Source organism: Hemicordylus capensis, chromosome 6 (genome assembly GCF_027244095.1).
Source record: "Hemicordylus capensis ecotype Gifberg chromosome 6, rHemCap1.1.pri, whole genome shotgun sequence".
In the NCBI taxonomy this organism is placed as follows: domain Eukaryota; kingdom Metazoa; phylum Chordata; class Lepidosauria; order Squamata; family Cordylidae; genus Hemicordylus; species Hemicordylus capensis.
In genome coordinates this window covers 58,643,700-58,660,930 of record NC_069662.1, presented here as the reverse complement: position 1 = coordinate 58,660,930, position 17,231 = coordinate 58,643,700, and the positions used below count along the sequence as shown (strand labels likewise).

At 47.8% G+C, this 17,231-nt stretch overlaps 1 protein-coding gene across 7 annotated transcripts in view; it reads left to right on the top strand.

The window, feature by feature from the left end:
- Window positions 1-9,614: 9,614 nt before the first annotated feature.
- The window catches only part of LOC128329916 (uncharacterized), a 481,088-nt gene continuing 473,471 nt past the window's right edge, over window positions 9,615-17,231 (top strand). For all 7 annotated transcript variants that reach the window (XM_053261836.1, XM_053261834.1, XM_053261840.1 and 4 more), the window contains exons 1-3: window positions 9,615-9,950; window positions 12,964-13,023; window positions 16,522-16,602. In XM_053261836.1, the coding sequence (XP_053117811.1) occupies window positions 9,670-9,950; window positions 12,964-13,023; window positions 16,522-16,602 (422 nt within the window). In that variant the 5' untranslated portion in view covers window positions 9,615-9,669. The remainder of the gene's footprint in view (window positions 9,951-12,963; window positions 13,024-16,521; window positions 16,603-17,231) is intronic.

Sequence of the window (17,231 nt, the reverse complement as noted above, 5' to 3'; positions counted from 1 at the left end):
GGGACCACGTTCCGGCTGAACGTGGTCCTTGAGGGGATGATGTATTCGGGCACCAGGTGTTGGAGAATCCGGCGGAAGCCGTTGTTCTCGACCACCTGAAACGGCTGGTCATCGGTGGAAATCATCTCCCCTATGAGGCGGGTGAGGTGATGATGGTCGACGCGAACAATACGCTGGCTGCCCAACAACTGCGTCCACCGCTGGACTGGCAGTGTAGCCTGCCTGCTGGCTGGCACACTGCCGCTGCCCACCCTAGTGGCAGATGCACAAGGCGCACTAGCACTGCCAGCCTGTCCCCTGAGACCTGGGTGGTGACGCTCTATGTGTCTCCACATAGGCGTCGTACTCAGGTGCGCAGGGTCCATTCCACGGCTGAAAAGCATCCTGCAGTGGACACAGCGGGCGTGGAATGGGGCATCTTGAGGGACCTCAAAATGCACCCATACACCACTGCCCTTGGCCTCCTGCGCCCTGGGCGCTGTCCTAGGCCATTTTTCTCTGGGTGGCTGCAGTCCTGGGGGAGCGGCCGCCGCTGCCTGCCCACTGCTGCCACCCAACCCGCCCCTTCCGCCCTCCACACCAGAGGAAGGGCCCGGCTCAACTGGCATTGGAGAGGCAGGCCTCTCCTCCACCACCTCGCCAGACCGCTCCCCACCAGAGTGTTGGGCTTCACGAGGGGGGGCCCCACTGAGCGGCGAAAGGATAGGGGGAAGGGGCCCCAGAGGGAGGGAGAACCTGGCTATATCCTCACCGCCCTCTACCTGCTCTTCCACCTCCACAGTCTCCTCCACCACAATGACTGGCGGTACCTCAGCAGCACCTGGTGCCACCGAGGAGGGACCCGCCACAGCCCTAGTCCGAGTGAGCATGCCCGTGCCACGATTGCCGGCAGTAGGTGGGGGGAAACGAATCCTGCGCACCAAACTCGGAGCTGTGGCAAAGAATTCTCCAGTGGGGATGACCGGGGTGTCCTCAGGCTCCCCACGTCCTCTCCGTCTCTGAGTTTCCGCAGGCGCACCCTGCTCCTGGCCTCTCCCACGTCCTCTGCCTGGTGGCAACCTAGAGCGAGCCCTGCCCACCACACGGCGCTCAGACATTATTTCTTATCTGGGAGGAGGGAGGGAGACTTTAAGAGTAAGGCCAGGAAGGGGCAAAAAAATAATTTGGAGGGGGTTGAAAGGGGCCAAAAAACCACAATTGATTTTGAGCTCATGGGGCGGGGGGCGGGCTGTTTTGAAAAAGTAAGCCAATTGGGGGGGGAAAGGAATGGAAGACTTTTTGATGGGGGGGAAGCCAATTGAATTGAGGGGGAGAGGGTGACCTTTTAAAATTTGGGAGTCAAGCCAATTGGGGAGATGGGTCTGGGAGGTTTTTTAAAAAATTGGGGATTAAAGGGTGGAGTAGTTGTGGTGTGGGTGGCAAGTTTTTTTTTTATTTTGGGGGAGAGTGGATGGGGGGAGGGCACAGCACCTACCGGAGGGGGGGACGCAGTCAAAGCTTGGGCACCTACAGATCAAAGGAGGAAACCCTTATTTAGTGAACTGAAACACACAGTGTGGTATGGTTCTGGGGGGTTGTTTTCAAGTAATGCTCCTGTGGGGGGAGCATCAACCTCAATGCAGCCTATTTAGTGACTTTAAATTGCACACAACCAAAACCAGAACCCAGTCACACCTGCACAGAAGTTGAACCCACACTGTGACTCTGCCCGTCACACTGTGACTCTGCCCACACTGTGACTCACCCACATTGTGACTCTGCCCACCATGGCAAGCAAGCAGCAGCAAACACTTGATGGCAGCATGGATGGAACATCATCATCATATATGTGTATTGGCACAGCAGCCATGTAGTAGCAGCAAGCATCAGAGCAGAACCCATGACCCCACTCTGCCCCACCCAGAGGCCAGGAAACTCTCTGGCATGGCATTGGCACACAGCATGTAGTGGCAGCATCGGAACCCATGACCCCACTCTGCCCCACCCAGAGGCCAGGAAACTCTCTGGCATGGCATTGGCCCAGCATGTAGTGGCAGCATCAGAACCGATGATCCCACTCTGCCCCAGAGGCCATGAAACACTGTGGAAGGCACCTGTTCAAAGACCAACTGAAAGATGCATGCAATGCAACGCAGCACACAGCAGCAATTTCTTCATTGAGCAAGAAGACACAAGTTACAACAGTACATCTCCTCTCCAAGGGTCCCTCCCTCCTCCCCACACCCAAATGCATTTCAAAATAGGGGTGTCCCTATTTAAAACCACCAACTAGGGAGGGAAAGGGGGCAACAAAAGGTGCACAATTGCACACGCACTAACCCCTCTTCTTCCGGTCCTTCTCCTGCCGCTCACTGCTGGTCACGGATGCGCCGCCAGCAGCCAGCCACCCCTGGGCTGGGACACAACAGGGCGGCCGCACGAGGCACAGGCAGCCGGGGTAGGTCAACGATGGAGGGGCAGAAGTGAGGAGACAGACAACACTATTTGTGTCGCTCAACTCACCCCCAAGCAGAGACAAATGAAATGAACAACTTTCAAAAGAAAAAAAACCGATGGCGGGGACCTCCAGGTGAGGTTGGAGGTAGGCTACTGTGTGGCTGCAGCTGTGGGAGGAAGAAGAAGTGAAGGGATGATTAGAGAGAAAGAGAGAGAGAGAGGAAGAAGAGAGGAGGAGGAGCCCGGGGAGATGTAATGTAGCAGCAGGGAGGGGGGATTCGGATGTGGGAGGACAACAGCAGCAGCGGTCCCAAGAGGAGAGACCAGAGGGTGTTTGGGGGGGTGGGGTGTGTTTCAGGGGGTCTGGGGTATGTAGCAGGGAGTAAGGGGGGCAAGAGGGGTAGAGACCAGAGGGTGTTTGGTGGGTGGGGTGTGTTTCAGGGGGTCTGGGGTATGTAGCAGGGAGTCAGGGGGGCAAGAGGGGGAGAGACCAGAGGGTGTTTGGTGGGTGGGGTGTGTTTCAGGGGGTCTGGGGTATGTAGCAGGGTGTTGGGGGGGCAAGAGGGGGAGAGACCAGAGGGCAGGGTGTGTTTTGGGGGGATTAGTGTCCGTCAAGGGGGCAGTATCTGGGCGGGAGGGGCAGGGCAGGAGTGGAGGAGGTGGCAGTGGGGGAAGTGGGTTTCTGGAGGGGAGGGAGCAGGGAAGCTAGGAGCAGGACCACACAGAGGGGAACAATCAATGAATCAAACCAAACCAATCAATATGAAAAAAAGTCCAAAAAAGAAAACCTGGGACCAAACTGGGCAGAAAGTCTGGGGGTTGGGGGGGGAGGAACCAACAACAACCAGCAGGGAGGAAGGGAGTGGGACACACACCGCAAAACCAGAACCAAAAGAAGCTAATCTCACAACAAAATCCAAAGGAAGAGAGGACTCAACAGGCAGCAGCACCAGGGAGGATGGGGAACACTTAGTCTGGGTGGGAGGGGACAGGGCAGGAGTGGAGGAGGTGGTGGTGGGGGGATTGGGTTTCTGGATGGGAGGGAGGAGGGAAGCTAGGAACAGGACCACACACAGAGGGGAACAATCAAATTTGAATCAAAACAATCTATATGCAAAGTAAAAAAAAGGAAACCTTGGACAAAAGGCAGCCAGAAATTCTTGGGGGGGGGGGCAACAACTACCAGGGAGGGACTGGGGAGTGGGTGGGACACACACAGCGAGCAAAACCAAAACCAGAAGAACCTAATTCCACAACAAAATCCAAAGGAATGCAAGACTCAACAGGCAGCAGCACCAGCGAGGAGGGAAACAATCTTATCTGGGTGGGAGGGAGGTGGGGGGAAGCTAGGAGCAGGGCCAGAGGGGAACAAATTAACAATCAAAATCAGAACCCAAGGAATCAATTGAAGCAATAATATAAACTAAATCCTCAGAAACAGAACTCAAGCAGCCAGCAATAACAATGGCAGAAGTTATTAATTAAAAACCAAAAGCAGCAAATATATAAATTTACACAGAAGCAATAAACAATCAAATTAAATGAAAGTCAGTGGAACAAAAGTCAGGCAAGAAGGCACAAAAACAGCAAAGCAATGCAGAAGATGGGTGGGGGTGGGGGGGAGGGCAAGCCAAAACTTTGGGAGGAATGAGTGAGGGAGAGAGAGAAAGGGTAAAGGGAGAAGAGAACAGAAGAAAACACAAGAGGAAAAGTTGGGAAAAGTTGAGGGAAAAGTAAAGAGGTAACTTTGGACAGATGAGACAGACACAGAGGGCAGATGGACAAAAGGTGGCACACAACAACACACAGAGAGAGCAGAGAGACAGACACACACTAATATGACACACAGTCAGGGACTCAGAGCAGACACCAGCAGCAAACGAGCAAGGTCTCAGAGATGATCCCACAACTGCAGCCAAGAGAAGTTTCTAGGCAAGAGGCTTGGGTTTATATAGGTTTGAAATTCCCTCCTTTGGAAGCCCCCACCTTTGCACTCCCCCCACGGCCAACAGGGTGCCAGCTCTCAACAGTGCAACAGCCAAGCAGCCTACCAGACCAAAGGACTCATTCTGGCCAATCAAAGGATCAACAGCGCAGCCAATACAATGCCTGAAAATAGCATCACAAAATGGATGCCAGGAGCAAAAGTTTCAGGAATGAGCCACAAAATGGAGGACACACACCAAACTTCACAGAGACACTGAAAACAGTCCATAGAAGCCTCTGGCACTCCCGAACCGGTTCGGAAAATCCAAACCGGCTCAGATCCGAACCGGCTTGGATTCGGTCCGGATCGGTCTCAAAAGGGCCCGATTTGGTCCGGGATCGAACCGCCGAATCTGAACCGGTTCAGAACGAACCAGTTCAGATCCGAACCGAACCGCACATCCCTAGAGGCGACTTGCCATCCAGAAATGCATGGTGATGAAGGCCAAGGGCAGCAAATTGTGGGCTAAGGCATTCTTAATCCCGATGGGATGGCTCCCCCATGAGGCAAGGCGAGGTGACAGCCTCAGGTGGCACTTATACCATAGGGTGGCAAGTGTAGGCACCCTGCCCCTCTGCAGGTGTAGTCTCATCTGCCTGCTACCACTGCCTCCCACCAGCTCCTCTACACTCTGTCACCCTCCTTTTGTGTGTCCTCCCATTTATCCTGGCTCCACTCCTGATGCAGACAGTGGTCTCTACCTCTTCTCCATTGCCCAGCTGCCTTATCTTTTATTTATTTATTTTATTTATTTTTACATTTATATCCCGCTCTTCCTCCAAGCAGCTCAGCATGGTGTACATGCTGATTTTTATCCTCACAACAACCTTGCGAGGTAGTTTAGGATACATGAGAGATACATGACAGGCCCAGAGTCACCCACTGAGTTTCATGGTGGGATGGGGATTCAAACTCGGGTCTTCCTGGTCCTAGTCCAACACTCTAAACACTACACTATGTTGGCTCTTCTGGGCATGTCACTGTTTTAAATTGCAAGTCAGGAGTGGAGACAGAGAAAATGGTGCTTCTAGCATAGGGTGGTGGCCTCTCCTCATTGCTTCTGCTTTGCTAGATACAGTAGCTGCTTCTCTCCCTCCACCCCCATCAGCAGGGGAGACTTGTGCATAAGAAGAAGAGAACAAGAAGGAAACTGATCCAGCTACTCGAGCAAGAGAAGCAGTGGCAATAAAGAGTTGGAAGCCTACTCTGTGAAGAGCAGACACAGCCTGAGGCGGTGAGCAAGCTTTTCTAAGCAGAACAACTAGCCTTCCCCCGTTCAAACTAACAGGAGGAGGGGAGATTTTGAGGGGCTGGTTTAAGGGATAAATCCTAATCTCTCTGTGTGTGATTTGCCAGAGCTAGCATTTGCCAAGGCTAGCAAACTCCAATGTTTTTGTCTGTCCCTGCCTGGAGGGGGCGGAGTCAGCTAGGACTGTGGGTGGCCCCACTTTCCTTTGACATTCCTTTGCCCCACCTTCTGTGTCTCAGTTGGAAGTCTACTCTCTACATAAGAGGTGAAGACCCAAGAACATAGCGAACAGAGCATAGTGAACAGGGATAGCAAACAGGACACTGGAGTTTTGCAGGAGGTTACCGGAAAGTGTGCGGGGGAGCCTGGAACAAGCCCCTGTGATCACAAGGAGCCCGGTGGAGAAGAGAATGTAAGTATAAATCTCTTCATCATATTCTTGAGAAAGGCTGTTTGGACAGTTACATAGCCAACCATTACAGCTGAGACCTGAGAGCCAGCGTGGTGTAGTGGTTAGAGTGCTGGACTAGGACTGGGGAGACCCGAGTTCAAATCCCCATACAGCCATGATACTAGCTGGGTGACTCTGGGCCAGTCACTTCTCTCTCAACCTAACCTACTTCACAGGGTTGTTGTGAGAAGAAACTCAAGTATGTAGTACACCACTCTGGGCTCCTTGGAGGAAGAGTGGGATATAAATGTAAATAAATAAATAAATAAATAAATAATCTCTAAATACTGTAAACAGACAACAAAACCAGTATGAAGATAGAAAGTCAGCAGGGGAGGGGGCACTTCCCAGTGTATTGCACAGAGTGCCACATGTATGACTATTTGCCCCATGGGCAGAAGTCATGGGTGTGTGCTCGGTGCAATGAGCTCCTGGCTCTCAGGGAACAAATTTGTTTCCTTGAGACCAAGGTGGTGAATCTGGAGAAGGTCAGAGAGACGGAGAGGCATGCGGACGAGACTTTCAGGGATGTGGTAGAGGCATCCCACTCCAGGGCTGATAGCTCCTCTGCTGTCAGGGAGAATGAAGGTCTCTGGCAAGGAAGACATTGGTCTGAGGAAGAGGGAAATGCTCCTTTAGGAGGGAACCCTTCATTGGAAGATGAGCTCATATCCTCTCGCACAGGGGATACTCCTCCGGGGGCGGGGGCCTCCTTGTAGTGGGTGATTCAATCTTTAGCGGTATAGGGAGATGGGGTTGTGACTGTGTGTTGACTGCACGGTGACTTGCCTGCCCGGTGCGAAGGTTGCGGACATCACGCAGGGCCTAGATAAGCTGTTGGGCAGTGGAGAGTTTCAGAGTATAGGTGCTAATATGCCAATGCCAGAAGCCTCCGAGCCAAGATGGGTGAGCTGGAGTGCTTGGTTACTAATGCAGAAATATATATAATGGGCATAACAGAACCGTGAGAATCAGTGGGACATTATTATCTCTGGATATAAACTCTATAGAAAGGACAGGGAAATGATGAGTATGGTGAAAAGAAAACTGAAAGGGAAAATCAGGAGAGTCACTTCCGTCCAGAATCCATGGATTTTGCTCAAAACCACAAATACTAGAAGCCCAGTTAGACTGTATACCCAAAAGGAGGAAAGGTACCACTAAGTCCAGGAGGATGCCAGCATGGCTAACAGGTTTATTATTATTATTATTATTATTATTATTATTATTATTATTAATTACATTTATATTCCGCTCTTCGTCCAAGGAGCCCAGAGTGGTGTACTACATACTTGAGTTTCTCTTTCACAACAACCCTGTGAAGTAGGTTAGGCTGAGAGAGAAGTGACTGGCCCAGAGTCACCCAGCTAGTTTCATGGCTGAATGGGGATATGAACCCGGGTCTCAGTCCTAGTCCAGCGCTCTAACCACTACACCACACTGGCTCTGGCGCTGGCTCCACCCAGCTACCGTCATGGAAGCCATAAAAGGGAACAAGACTTCCTTCTGAAATTGGACGGCCTGTCCAAACGAAGAGGACAGAAAGGAACACAAACTCTGGCAAAAGAACCTCAAGGTGACAATAAGGGAGGCAAAAAGAGAGTTTAAGGAACATTTAGCTAAAAGTATCAAGAGGAACAGCAAAAACTTCTTTAAATACACCAGAAGCAGGAAACCTTGTGTCCTATCTAGTTGGACTCCGGATTGTAAGCCTGAGATCAGGGCATGTGTCTTCTTTTTGCTGCATGTAGAACACCAAATAGCTGTTATGGACTCTTTAGAAAGACTAAGATAAAAATCATCATTGAATTCCAAATCTTGAATAAAGGTGAGGAATGTTACAAAATAATAAGCAAAAGGATTTTGCTTTTAAATATTCATTTGTTAAAACTTGGCCTTCTTAACTTGTCTGTTTCAGAGAATGAGAAAGTGGCAGTGGAGTATAGCTCTCCCCAGGAAGACCCCATTGACTGTTTAACAGAAGAGGAACTGAAAGGTCTCATCCAGGTAAATTGAAGCCTAATCTCACGTATTCGCAGATGAGCCTCATGTTGCTATGATCTAACAAGCTCAGCTCTTGAACATCTTCGCTTGATGAGTTGGAAGGCGTGACTAGGGAATGAGCATTCTCTCTCCTTTGAATGCATGGACCTTTCAATTAAATGAGCTACCTGTATGTTTATGTCAGGTGCTTAGACCAAGGACGGACAGGTTCCTCAGGGGCAGGTAGACTGAAGATAGCCGGAGCTAGTTGGGCTGAATGTTAGATGCTTGGAGCCACAGAGAGAGGACTCCCTGGTCTCCTGCTGTCAGATCCTGGTGAAATGTGAGTTAACCACAGTGGTTGGACCAGAATTGCCTAGGAAATCAACATTCTCAAAACCAGCTTCACAGGGCTCAGCAATCTCAGTTCACCAGGATTATGAGGATGAAGCCCCCAATTTCCTTCCTCCTCAGAACAAGCCTGGCCCAGGAGCCTTTTTAAGAGACCAGGGGTCTCACTTGACCCACTTTGAGGCAGGGAAGCCACAAAGAGCCCCCTACACAGGCTTGGACTTCTGAGATTTGAATGGATGACATTTTGTTCTCAGTCTGTGAAATCTGAGTAACCCAGATGGAGTTCAGACTCCACAGAGTGATAAGCCCTTTCTTTTCTCCCCAGGTGACTGACTGGTCACTCTCACAGCCAAACCCTGAAGGAGAAGAAGAGGTCTTGTCTGAGGAGTCCATGTGTTGGGGTGGGGGTGGGGCATATTTTACACCTGTGCTCAGTTTTCCTCTCTGTGCTTTGAAAGGGCACCTGCCCCTTCCTAAGCACTTTATATTATCTGGAAGCTGGTTCTATTGTGTTAAGTGGATTGGGGTGAAAATTTTATGAAATGATACTTCCCTAGCAGATGGCTTAACGTATTTATGTAAATGAAGCTTGGGTTTTCCCTCCCACTCCCCAATTATTCTGTTTTTCTAATAAATGTCTTACTAAAAAGAAAATCAGTTGTGTTTCTTCCATTTAAATGTGAGTTTTCTTTCGATATTGGCCTGGTTATAAGCTAAACTAAATGATGCTGAGTGGACATTTCATGTTTTTGGTTTTGTTGTGTGTTAAGGTTTCTAATCTTAACCAAGTTCCAGTAATATTGTTTCAGTGGTTAACATGCCTGTAGAGATTGAGTTAGTATAGAAATCAAATTAATAATGATGATGATAAATAAAAATTAATATGATAGAGCTGGGAGAGGTCAAACATCCAGGCAATCCAATCTAATCTCCAATTGTAAGGCAACCACACTAATCACTTTATGCAATCCAGTTCCCTGTATGTCAGTCAACGAGTGTTAGTTTCACATTCAGTTCTCCGCAGAGCAAACAGCTCCAAATAGCTCAAGCCCATCAGCTGATTCTCTGTGCATTTGGGCCTCCATTGTTGCCATGGCAGTTCTGTGATGCTCGGAGTTCTGATAAAATGATGTCGCCACTGAGGAACACTCAGACTGTGCAGACACCGGTTTATGTCCAACCGGCGTCAGCTATCAAAAAAGGCACGAAATGGCACAACTTGTACAAGTGTCACAAGTGCCACAAATGGCAGAAATGGATATGCTCTATAGTATGGGCCCTGCTGCCAGTGTCCCAACTGTTCATTTTGTTTTAATGATCTTTTTGCAGTTATTTATGCGAGTTGGGCACCACAGCCATAAGTTGGGTGCAGCAGCCATAGGGAATTGTTCAAACCCATGCCGTATCACAATGGAAGTCCTCAAACTTTGGAGAGTCACCAGTCCTTCTGGACTCCACCGTGTGCCCGTTCCCAAAGCGATGTCCTTTTTGTGAGTACTTAAACCCCACTTCAGAACTCTGAGGATAGAACCCTTTTAGGAAGAGCCTTTCATTAGGAGTGATGTAGGTGGGATAAGATATTTCTTATTTCGAGGTAGCTTGGCTGATGCCTTTAAAAAAAAAAATTAATACCCCTCTTTTCTGCCAAAGGAAGCAGAGCAGTTTACACCTAAATAATAACAATTTCAAAAAGGAAAGAAATGGGAATCGCAGGATAAATGGTATGAACCACAAAAACAGCCATAGATGGGGAAGGGGAGCCAAAGGGCTGGGGGAAACAGGGAGCCCAGTGCTCTGTTTACAAGGGGAAAACTGACCCAATGCCTAAATCGAGGGGTTCCCACCCTTGGGACCCCAGATGTTGTCTCCCATCGTCCCCAGGCCACCATGGTGAAGGCCATTATGGCCAACACAATGGAGTTGTAGTCAAGCAACATCTAGAGACCTAAGGGTGGAAACTCTTGGCACAGATGACCTTCCTCAAGAGGAATCCAGGGGCTGTTAGAGGCTGGTGGAAACACATAAGACGCACAGAAGCACAAAGACAAACTTGGTCTGACACTTGGGAATCACCACTTGAAGGCATCCCACTTAGGAATATCTATTTCAACTTCATTCCCTTGTCCCCGTCCGTTCCCCCCCCCCCAGGGATTCAACAGGGAATTCCATTGGAAAACAAAGCTGGACTGTTGGGAGAGCTCCTTTTATGTTCTCAACAATTTTGTACATTAACCATGATAAATTTGGCTAAACCTAAGTTGGTAGATAGCTCAGAACTAATATTTTCTTGCCAGAATGCTGAGGAGATGACTAGATCTACATTTGCCAAGGAGATTGATACAGTTTTCAAAGCATGGGCAACACAGAGAGTTTGAGCCTGGGGTGGGGGAGACATTTGGTAATACAATAAGAATGAATGCAGAATATACTGAAATCTCTTTTGTCGTTTTGATTAGATATACAGGTGAAACTCGAAAAATTAGAATATCGTGCAAAAGTTCATTAATTTCAGTAATGCAAATTAAAAGGTGAAACTGATATATGAGATAGACGCATTACATGCAAAGCGAGATAAGTCAAGCCTTAATTTGTTATAATTGTGATGATCATGGCGTACAGCTCATGAAAACCCTAAATCCACAATCTCAGAAAATTAGAATATTACATGGAACCAAGAAGACAAGGATTGAAGAATAGAACAATATCAGACCTCTGAAAAGTATAAGCATGCATATGTATTCAGTACTTGGTTTGGGCCCCTTTTGCAGCAATTACTGCCTCAATGCGGTGTGGCATGGATGCTATCAGCCTGTGGTACTGCTGAGGTGTTATGGAAGACCAGGATGCTGCAATAGTGGCCTTCAGCTCTTCTGCATTGTTTGGTCTCATGTCTCTCATCCTTCTCTTGGCAATGCCCCATAGATTCTCTATGGGGTTCAGGTCAGGCGAGTTTGCTGGCCAATCAAGCACAGTAATCCCATGGTCATTGAACCAGGTTTTGGTACTTTGGGCAGTGTGTGCAGGTGCCAAGTCCTGCTGGAAAATGAAGTCAGCATCCCCATACAGCTCGTCTGCGGAAGGAAGCATGAAGTGCTCCAAAATCTCCTGATAGACGGCTGCGTTGACCCTGGACTTAATGAAGCACAGTGGACCAACACCAGCAGATCCATAATCAACACAGACTGTGGAAACTTCACACTGGACTTCAAGCATCTTGCATTGTGTGCCTCTCCATTCTTCCTCCAGGCTCTGGGTCCTTGGTTTCCAAATGAGATGCAAAAGTTGCTCTCATCAGAAAAGAGAACTTTGGACCACTGAGCAACAGACCAGTTCTTTTTTTCTTGAGCCCAGGTAAGACGCTTCTGACCTTGTTTGTTGTTCAGGAGCGGCTTGACAAGAGGAATACGACATTTGAAGCCCATGTCCAGGATCCGTCTGTGTGTGGTGGCTCTTGATGCACTAACTCCAGCCTCAGTCCACTCCTTGTGAAAGTCCCCAACACTTTTGAATGGCCTTTTCCTGACAATCCTCTCCAGGCTGCGGTCATCCCTGCTGCTTGTGCACCTTTTTCTTCCACACTTTTCCCTTCCACATAACTTTCGATTAATGTGCTTTGATACAGCACTTTGGGAACATCCAACTTCTTTTGCAATTACCTTTTGAGACTTTCCCTCCTTAAGGAGGGTGTCAATGATGGTTTTCTGCACAACTGTCAAGTCAGCAGTCTTTCCCATGATTGTGATTCCTAATGAACCAGAATGAGAGACCTTTTAAAGGCTCAGGAACCCTTTGCAGGTGTTATGGATTGATTAACTGATTGGAGTGGGACACCTGGAACCTACTGTTGAACCTTTTCACAATATTCTAATTTTCTGGGATTGTGGATTTGGGGTTTTCATGAGCTGTACGCCATGATCATCACAATTATAACAAATTAAGGCTTGACTTATCTCGCTTTGCATGTAATGCGTCTATCTCATATATCAGTTTCACCATTTAATTTGCATTTCTGAAATTAATGAACTTTTGCACGATATTCTAATTTTTCGAGTTTCACCTGTCCATTCAGAATGGGGAAGGGGGTAGGGACTTCAAGATGAGATGGAGAAGCTTAAATCTCAGATTTTGTGTGGGGTGTTATTATGTAAGCATGCAATTTCCAAGACCCCAAATATATGGATGGGTCGTAAAGATTTGTCATCACAATTCAGCAAAGGAGATTGATACCTGTAAGCAGCCTTCTGCACGCGTCATTGACATGGAAGGAGGTGTGCATTCACGCTGTGGCACTCCTTCAGGCTGGATATTGAACTGGCTAGATCCCTTTTGTCGTCTGTGAAAGGGGATGCACATCTCTGTCCAGACTTGGTGCTCATGACTGCAGCTGGACTGGAATTTGAGTGCAGGATGAAAGTATCATGCTTATGCCCAATCCCTTAAGACAGAAAGAGAGGCTGTGATCCTGTCTGTGTGATGTTCTCAAACTTTCCTTCACCTCTCCAGGTCTTTCAATGGCAACAGTTTGAGCAAACTTCAGGAGGGCTCACTTTCACGTACGCATCGGTAAGTACTCATTTCTGGGAGTACTGTGATTGCTGACTCTCTGGGTCAAAACTGCGCACCCATATGTGAATTCCTTCCCAGAGTAAATGGCGGCAGGGCAGATTTTTGTCAGCATAGGGGGCATGGGCTAAGCCCCCTCCCTCACTGTGGTCTTGATCCAGATCAGGACACAGCTATTTCAGATGTCCTGATAAGGTTCTTATCTAACCTAGTCTGGCACTCGGTCGAGTCTTGCAGTAAAGTGGCTAATATGTTGACTCTACTTATGGAGACCAAAGATGGCCAACTGGAACTGTTGCCAGTTCCCAGGGCAATTTTTACGTGGCCTTACAATATTTTCATCATGATAAAAGGTTTGCTGACAGTTTCCTGCATAACGAAAATAACAATCTTTTCAACTCATAAGAAACAGAACTCTTCTATGCAATTACATCTGTCTCTGATCTTGGATGTAGCATGTCTAGAACACATTAGTAGCTGACATACTGCACAAGGTGATATGTGCTTTGCCGTGTAATGTTTGAGGAGTTTCACAAGAGCACTGCTTCACTAAATGCAAGAATTGTGCAAACAGGGTTGTGCAATTGACAACCATTCTTTCCACTTTGTGCAACTACCTTTGTGCAGTTCTTGTGTGCATGAATGTTACATTGCCAAGTGTTATGTTGCAACATTGTGTCTGAATGCATCGGTTTCATATCTAGGGAGCCTTTTCTGCTAGATGACACCAGCTTTATTTTGGAGCCTGCCCACTCATGATGGGATCAGGTTGTGCAGGAAAATATACTCCAACTTTCATATTTTTCCCGGCCATACTGACCACCACCTGGGGAATAGATTGGCCCTTGAGAAGACAGAAGTTGGCCCCTTCCAGCTTAGACAGGGCAATCCTGCATTGTAGAACTCTGGATTTCCATCTAGAAAATGCAGCTCTGGCACAAACGAACTGTTTGACCTTGGGCAAGTTACTCTTGCCTTTGCTTTTCCTGCTAGTTAAAATGGACTCAGCAAATGGGATTGCCAGTGAGCCACCCTGACATGGTCATCATGAGGGTAAATGAGATTATACATACCATACCAATTATGAATGATTAACACTAAACTTCTTTGTGGGTGTAAACCAAACTGTCGCTTAGTGTGGATTTCTAGAATGAAATTGTATGGCTCTAGAACTTCAAACAAACAAAAACAAAACAAAAAACTATTAACATTCCAGTCTTTCTTTCTTTTTAAAGTTTATTTAGAATTTTGTTCTATTGATTTCAGTGGAAATTCCAAATAAGGTATGGTTAAGATCTCAACCCAAACATAGATGATTACAGTTGCCAAGAACCAATTGAAGAATTGTGAGCTATTGGGGATGTCCTATATATGTTGGGGAGCTGGCTAATTGTGGGAGGCCGAGAGAGATTATTATCTCTTTTTCTCATCGCAACCTGAATTGCAGCCACTTCCCTTTAGTTCCTTTGTAATTGCTAACATCAGCCCTCCTGACAGTCAGGCATGCCTCGCTCTATTTGAAATCAGTGGGTCTAACTGTACTCCACATGATATCTGAGAGAGTGGCCAGCTTTCTTAGTGGCCCTTGCTCTTATGCCTTAACAGTGCTTGCTCTGCTGACCTTGCAGGTAATGATATTTGTCTCCATGCCATTAAATGCTTCACCTGCTAATTTCTGCAGACCAAGCTGCTATTACGAGTATGAGAGGGGGCCAAGCAGTTTTTTTTCTTTCTGGTCAGTTGGCAGTGAGGATTTCAACACTACTGAGGTGTGCAAATCGTTTTATTTGGATGGAGGCTACAGAGCAGAACTGAAACAAACTCGGGGAGAATTACATTCTCACGCCAGGCTCCCAAGTTTCTAGCAATGCCTTGTTTGCTGAGCCTCAAAGCCAAACTGGACACCCATACATGCAGTTCTGAGCAGGAGCATGGAAGATCTGTTCAGTTTGGGGTTGTGTAGATTGTTGGAAGTTAAAGGACTTTGCGCTGTCTCTTTGTCTCAGACAGTGGAGGACAGACTAGTAAGTCAGAGGGCTAGAGCGTCAAGACATTGGTCATCCCTTCTCCACTGCTGTGACACTATCCCTTTGAAATGTAGATTGCTACTCTTAGGGACTAACTTCCTTTCTCTCTCTCTCTTCCCTACCTGCCCTTCTACCTTGCAACATGGCAAGCCTCTCTCCCTGTACCATGTGTGCAGAGAAGATGCAGAATCCATCTGCATCCAGCTAGATAGATAGATTAGAGAGCTTAACTCCTCACTTTCCTATCTAGAATGGAGTTCCTTAATAAATGCCTTTTATATTGATTTGAAACTATGAATTGGCTCCAAGTTACTTTACTCTCAGCATACACGCATGCCTAACTAAATTTCTGCTGTGTTGTGCCTCTGTGCACTCTGCTCTAATGAGAAAGGGATTCTCTCACCACAGAGAATTTCCAACACAGTAGCGGCTCGTGAGCGGGCCGCGGGGGGCGGCGGGAGGCATCTTTAAGGGAAAAGGAAGTTGCTGCTTTCCTCGGCAGCATGCCTCCCAGCAGCCCCTGCGGCGGGGAATCACCGCCGCCACTCACCTGGCATAAAGGGAGCCGAGCCCCGCCATTAGCCAGGTGAGTGGTGGTGACAATTCCCCGCTGCAGGGGCTGCTGGGAGACACGCTGTGGAGATAAGACTTGTTTTTAGCCTGCCTAGTTCTGAAATTTTATTTTATTTGTATATTTATATCTCGCTCTTTCCCTAAGAAGCCCAGAGCAGTATACATGGTAATGTTTATCCTCCCAACAACCCTGTGAGGTAGGTTAGACTGAGGGAAAAGTGACTGGCCCAGAATCACCCAGTGAGTTTCATGGCTGAACAGGGATTTGAACCCAGGTCCCTCCAGTCCGAGTCCAGGGCTTTAACCACTGCACTACACTGGCTCTCCCACTTCACTGCTTTAATCTTGTGTGTTTTTTTTCCCCCCTGCTGTGTTTAAATTGTTTTATTCATTGTAACTGCTGCCTTGAAAACATCTTTTTGTGGAAGATGTTATACATTTAACTAACGAACTACTCTTAGTGCCAGAGCTGAGCCCTGGGGAATGGGAAGTCATACCAAAGTGTTGCTGAGCATCTGTAGAAGGCAGGGCTTCCCGTGAGCCCAAGATTGCCAGAGTCCGAGAGCCTGGCTTCCAGGCCAGCTTAAACAATGGCCCTCTTCTTCATCTTAGAAATAGGCACTGGAGCTTCAGACAGGAGATGAATGAGCACGACTAGCTGAGGGAGTTAGGAAAGGGTCTTTGGACAGAAGAGTTGAGAAGGCCAGCTGCCCCACTGGAAAGGACACCACCCTCATACTTTGCTGCAGGGGCTTCATGTAGCAATTTGACCTCTACCATCAGACAGGAATATCAAAGGAAAGATAGTTTTTCCTATCCCATCTACCTTTAAAAAAATATTAAAATGTAATGCTTATTTTGTACACTGCAAAATCCTGTGCACAATGCTTGTTTCCAGAGACCTCAGCGGCAATCTTATTGAGAAGCTCACTCCTGGGGCATTCGAGGCCCGGCATGGAATGCAGTTTTTGCTCAAGATGTAAGTGAATGCAAATGTGAAAATAGCCAATCTGTTAAATAAGGTACTTTGTTGGACCCCAGGTAGGGTTCACCCCCTCCCCCCAACTCTCTTGAATGGCAGAGTTCAACCCTAGAAGATGTAGCATATGGCTCTATCTATCTATCTATCTATCTATCTATCTATCTATCATATTTTTATACTGCCTGATATGTATCTCTCCCGGTGTACAGCGATGAGATAGATAGGTAGAGATATGTAAATCTCTAGGCGGTGTATAATGAAAAGAGGGCCTCTGAACTTGTGCGGAGAGCAGCTCTCTTGCCACTCAGTAACCACAGTCTGCCTGGATATATGGGAGGTTAAAGAAAAGGGTTTTTCAGTCAGAAGCTACAGCTTGGAAGGAGGCTTCCTCCAGTGCTTCTCTCTTTTGAGAAGTTATTAACCGCTGATGCCAGGGCTGGAAACCTAGGCTCGAAAATGATGCGTCAAAACCTGCGATGTGGGTATGTAGGCATCAGCTCAGAAGGAGATTGACTAAGCATCTGGCCCAGGGATGTAGCCACCATTGGACAAGGAGAGACCAATGTCCCTGTGCCACTGTGTCTGGGGCCACCACGGTGTCCCCCACCCCCTCTTACACCTAGCCA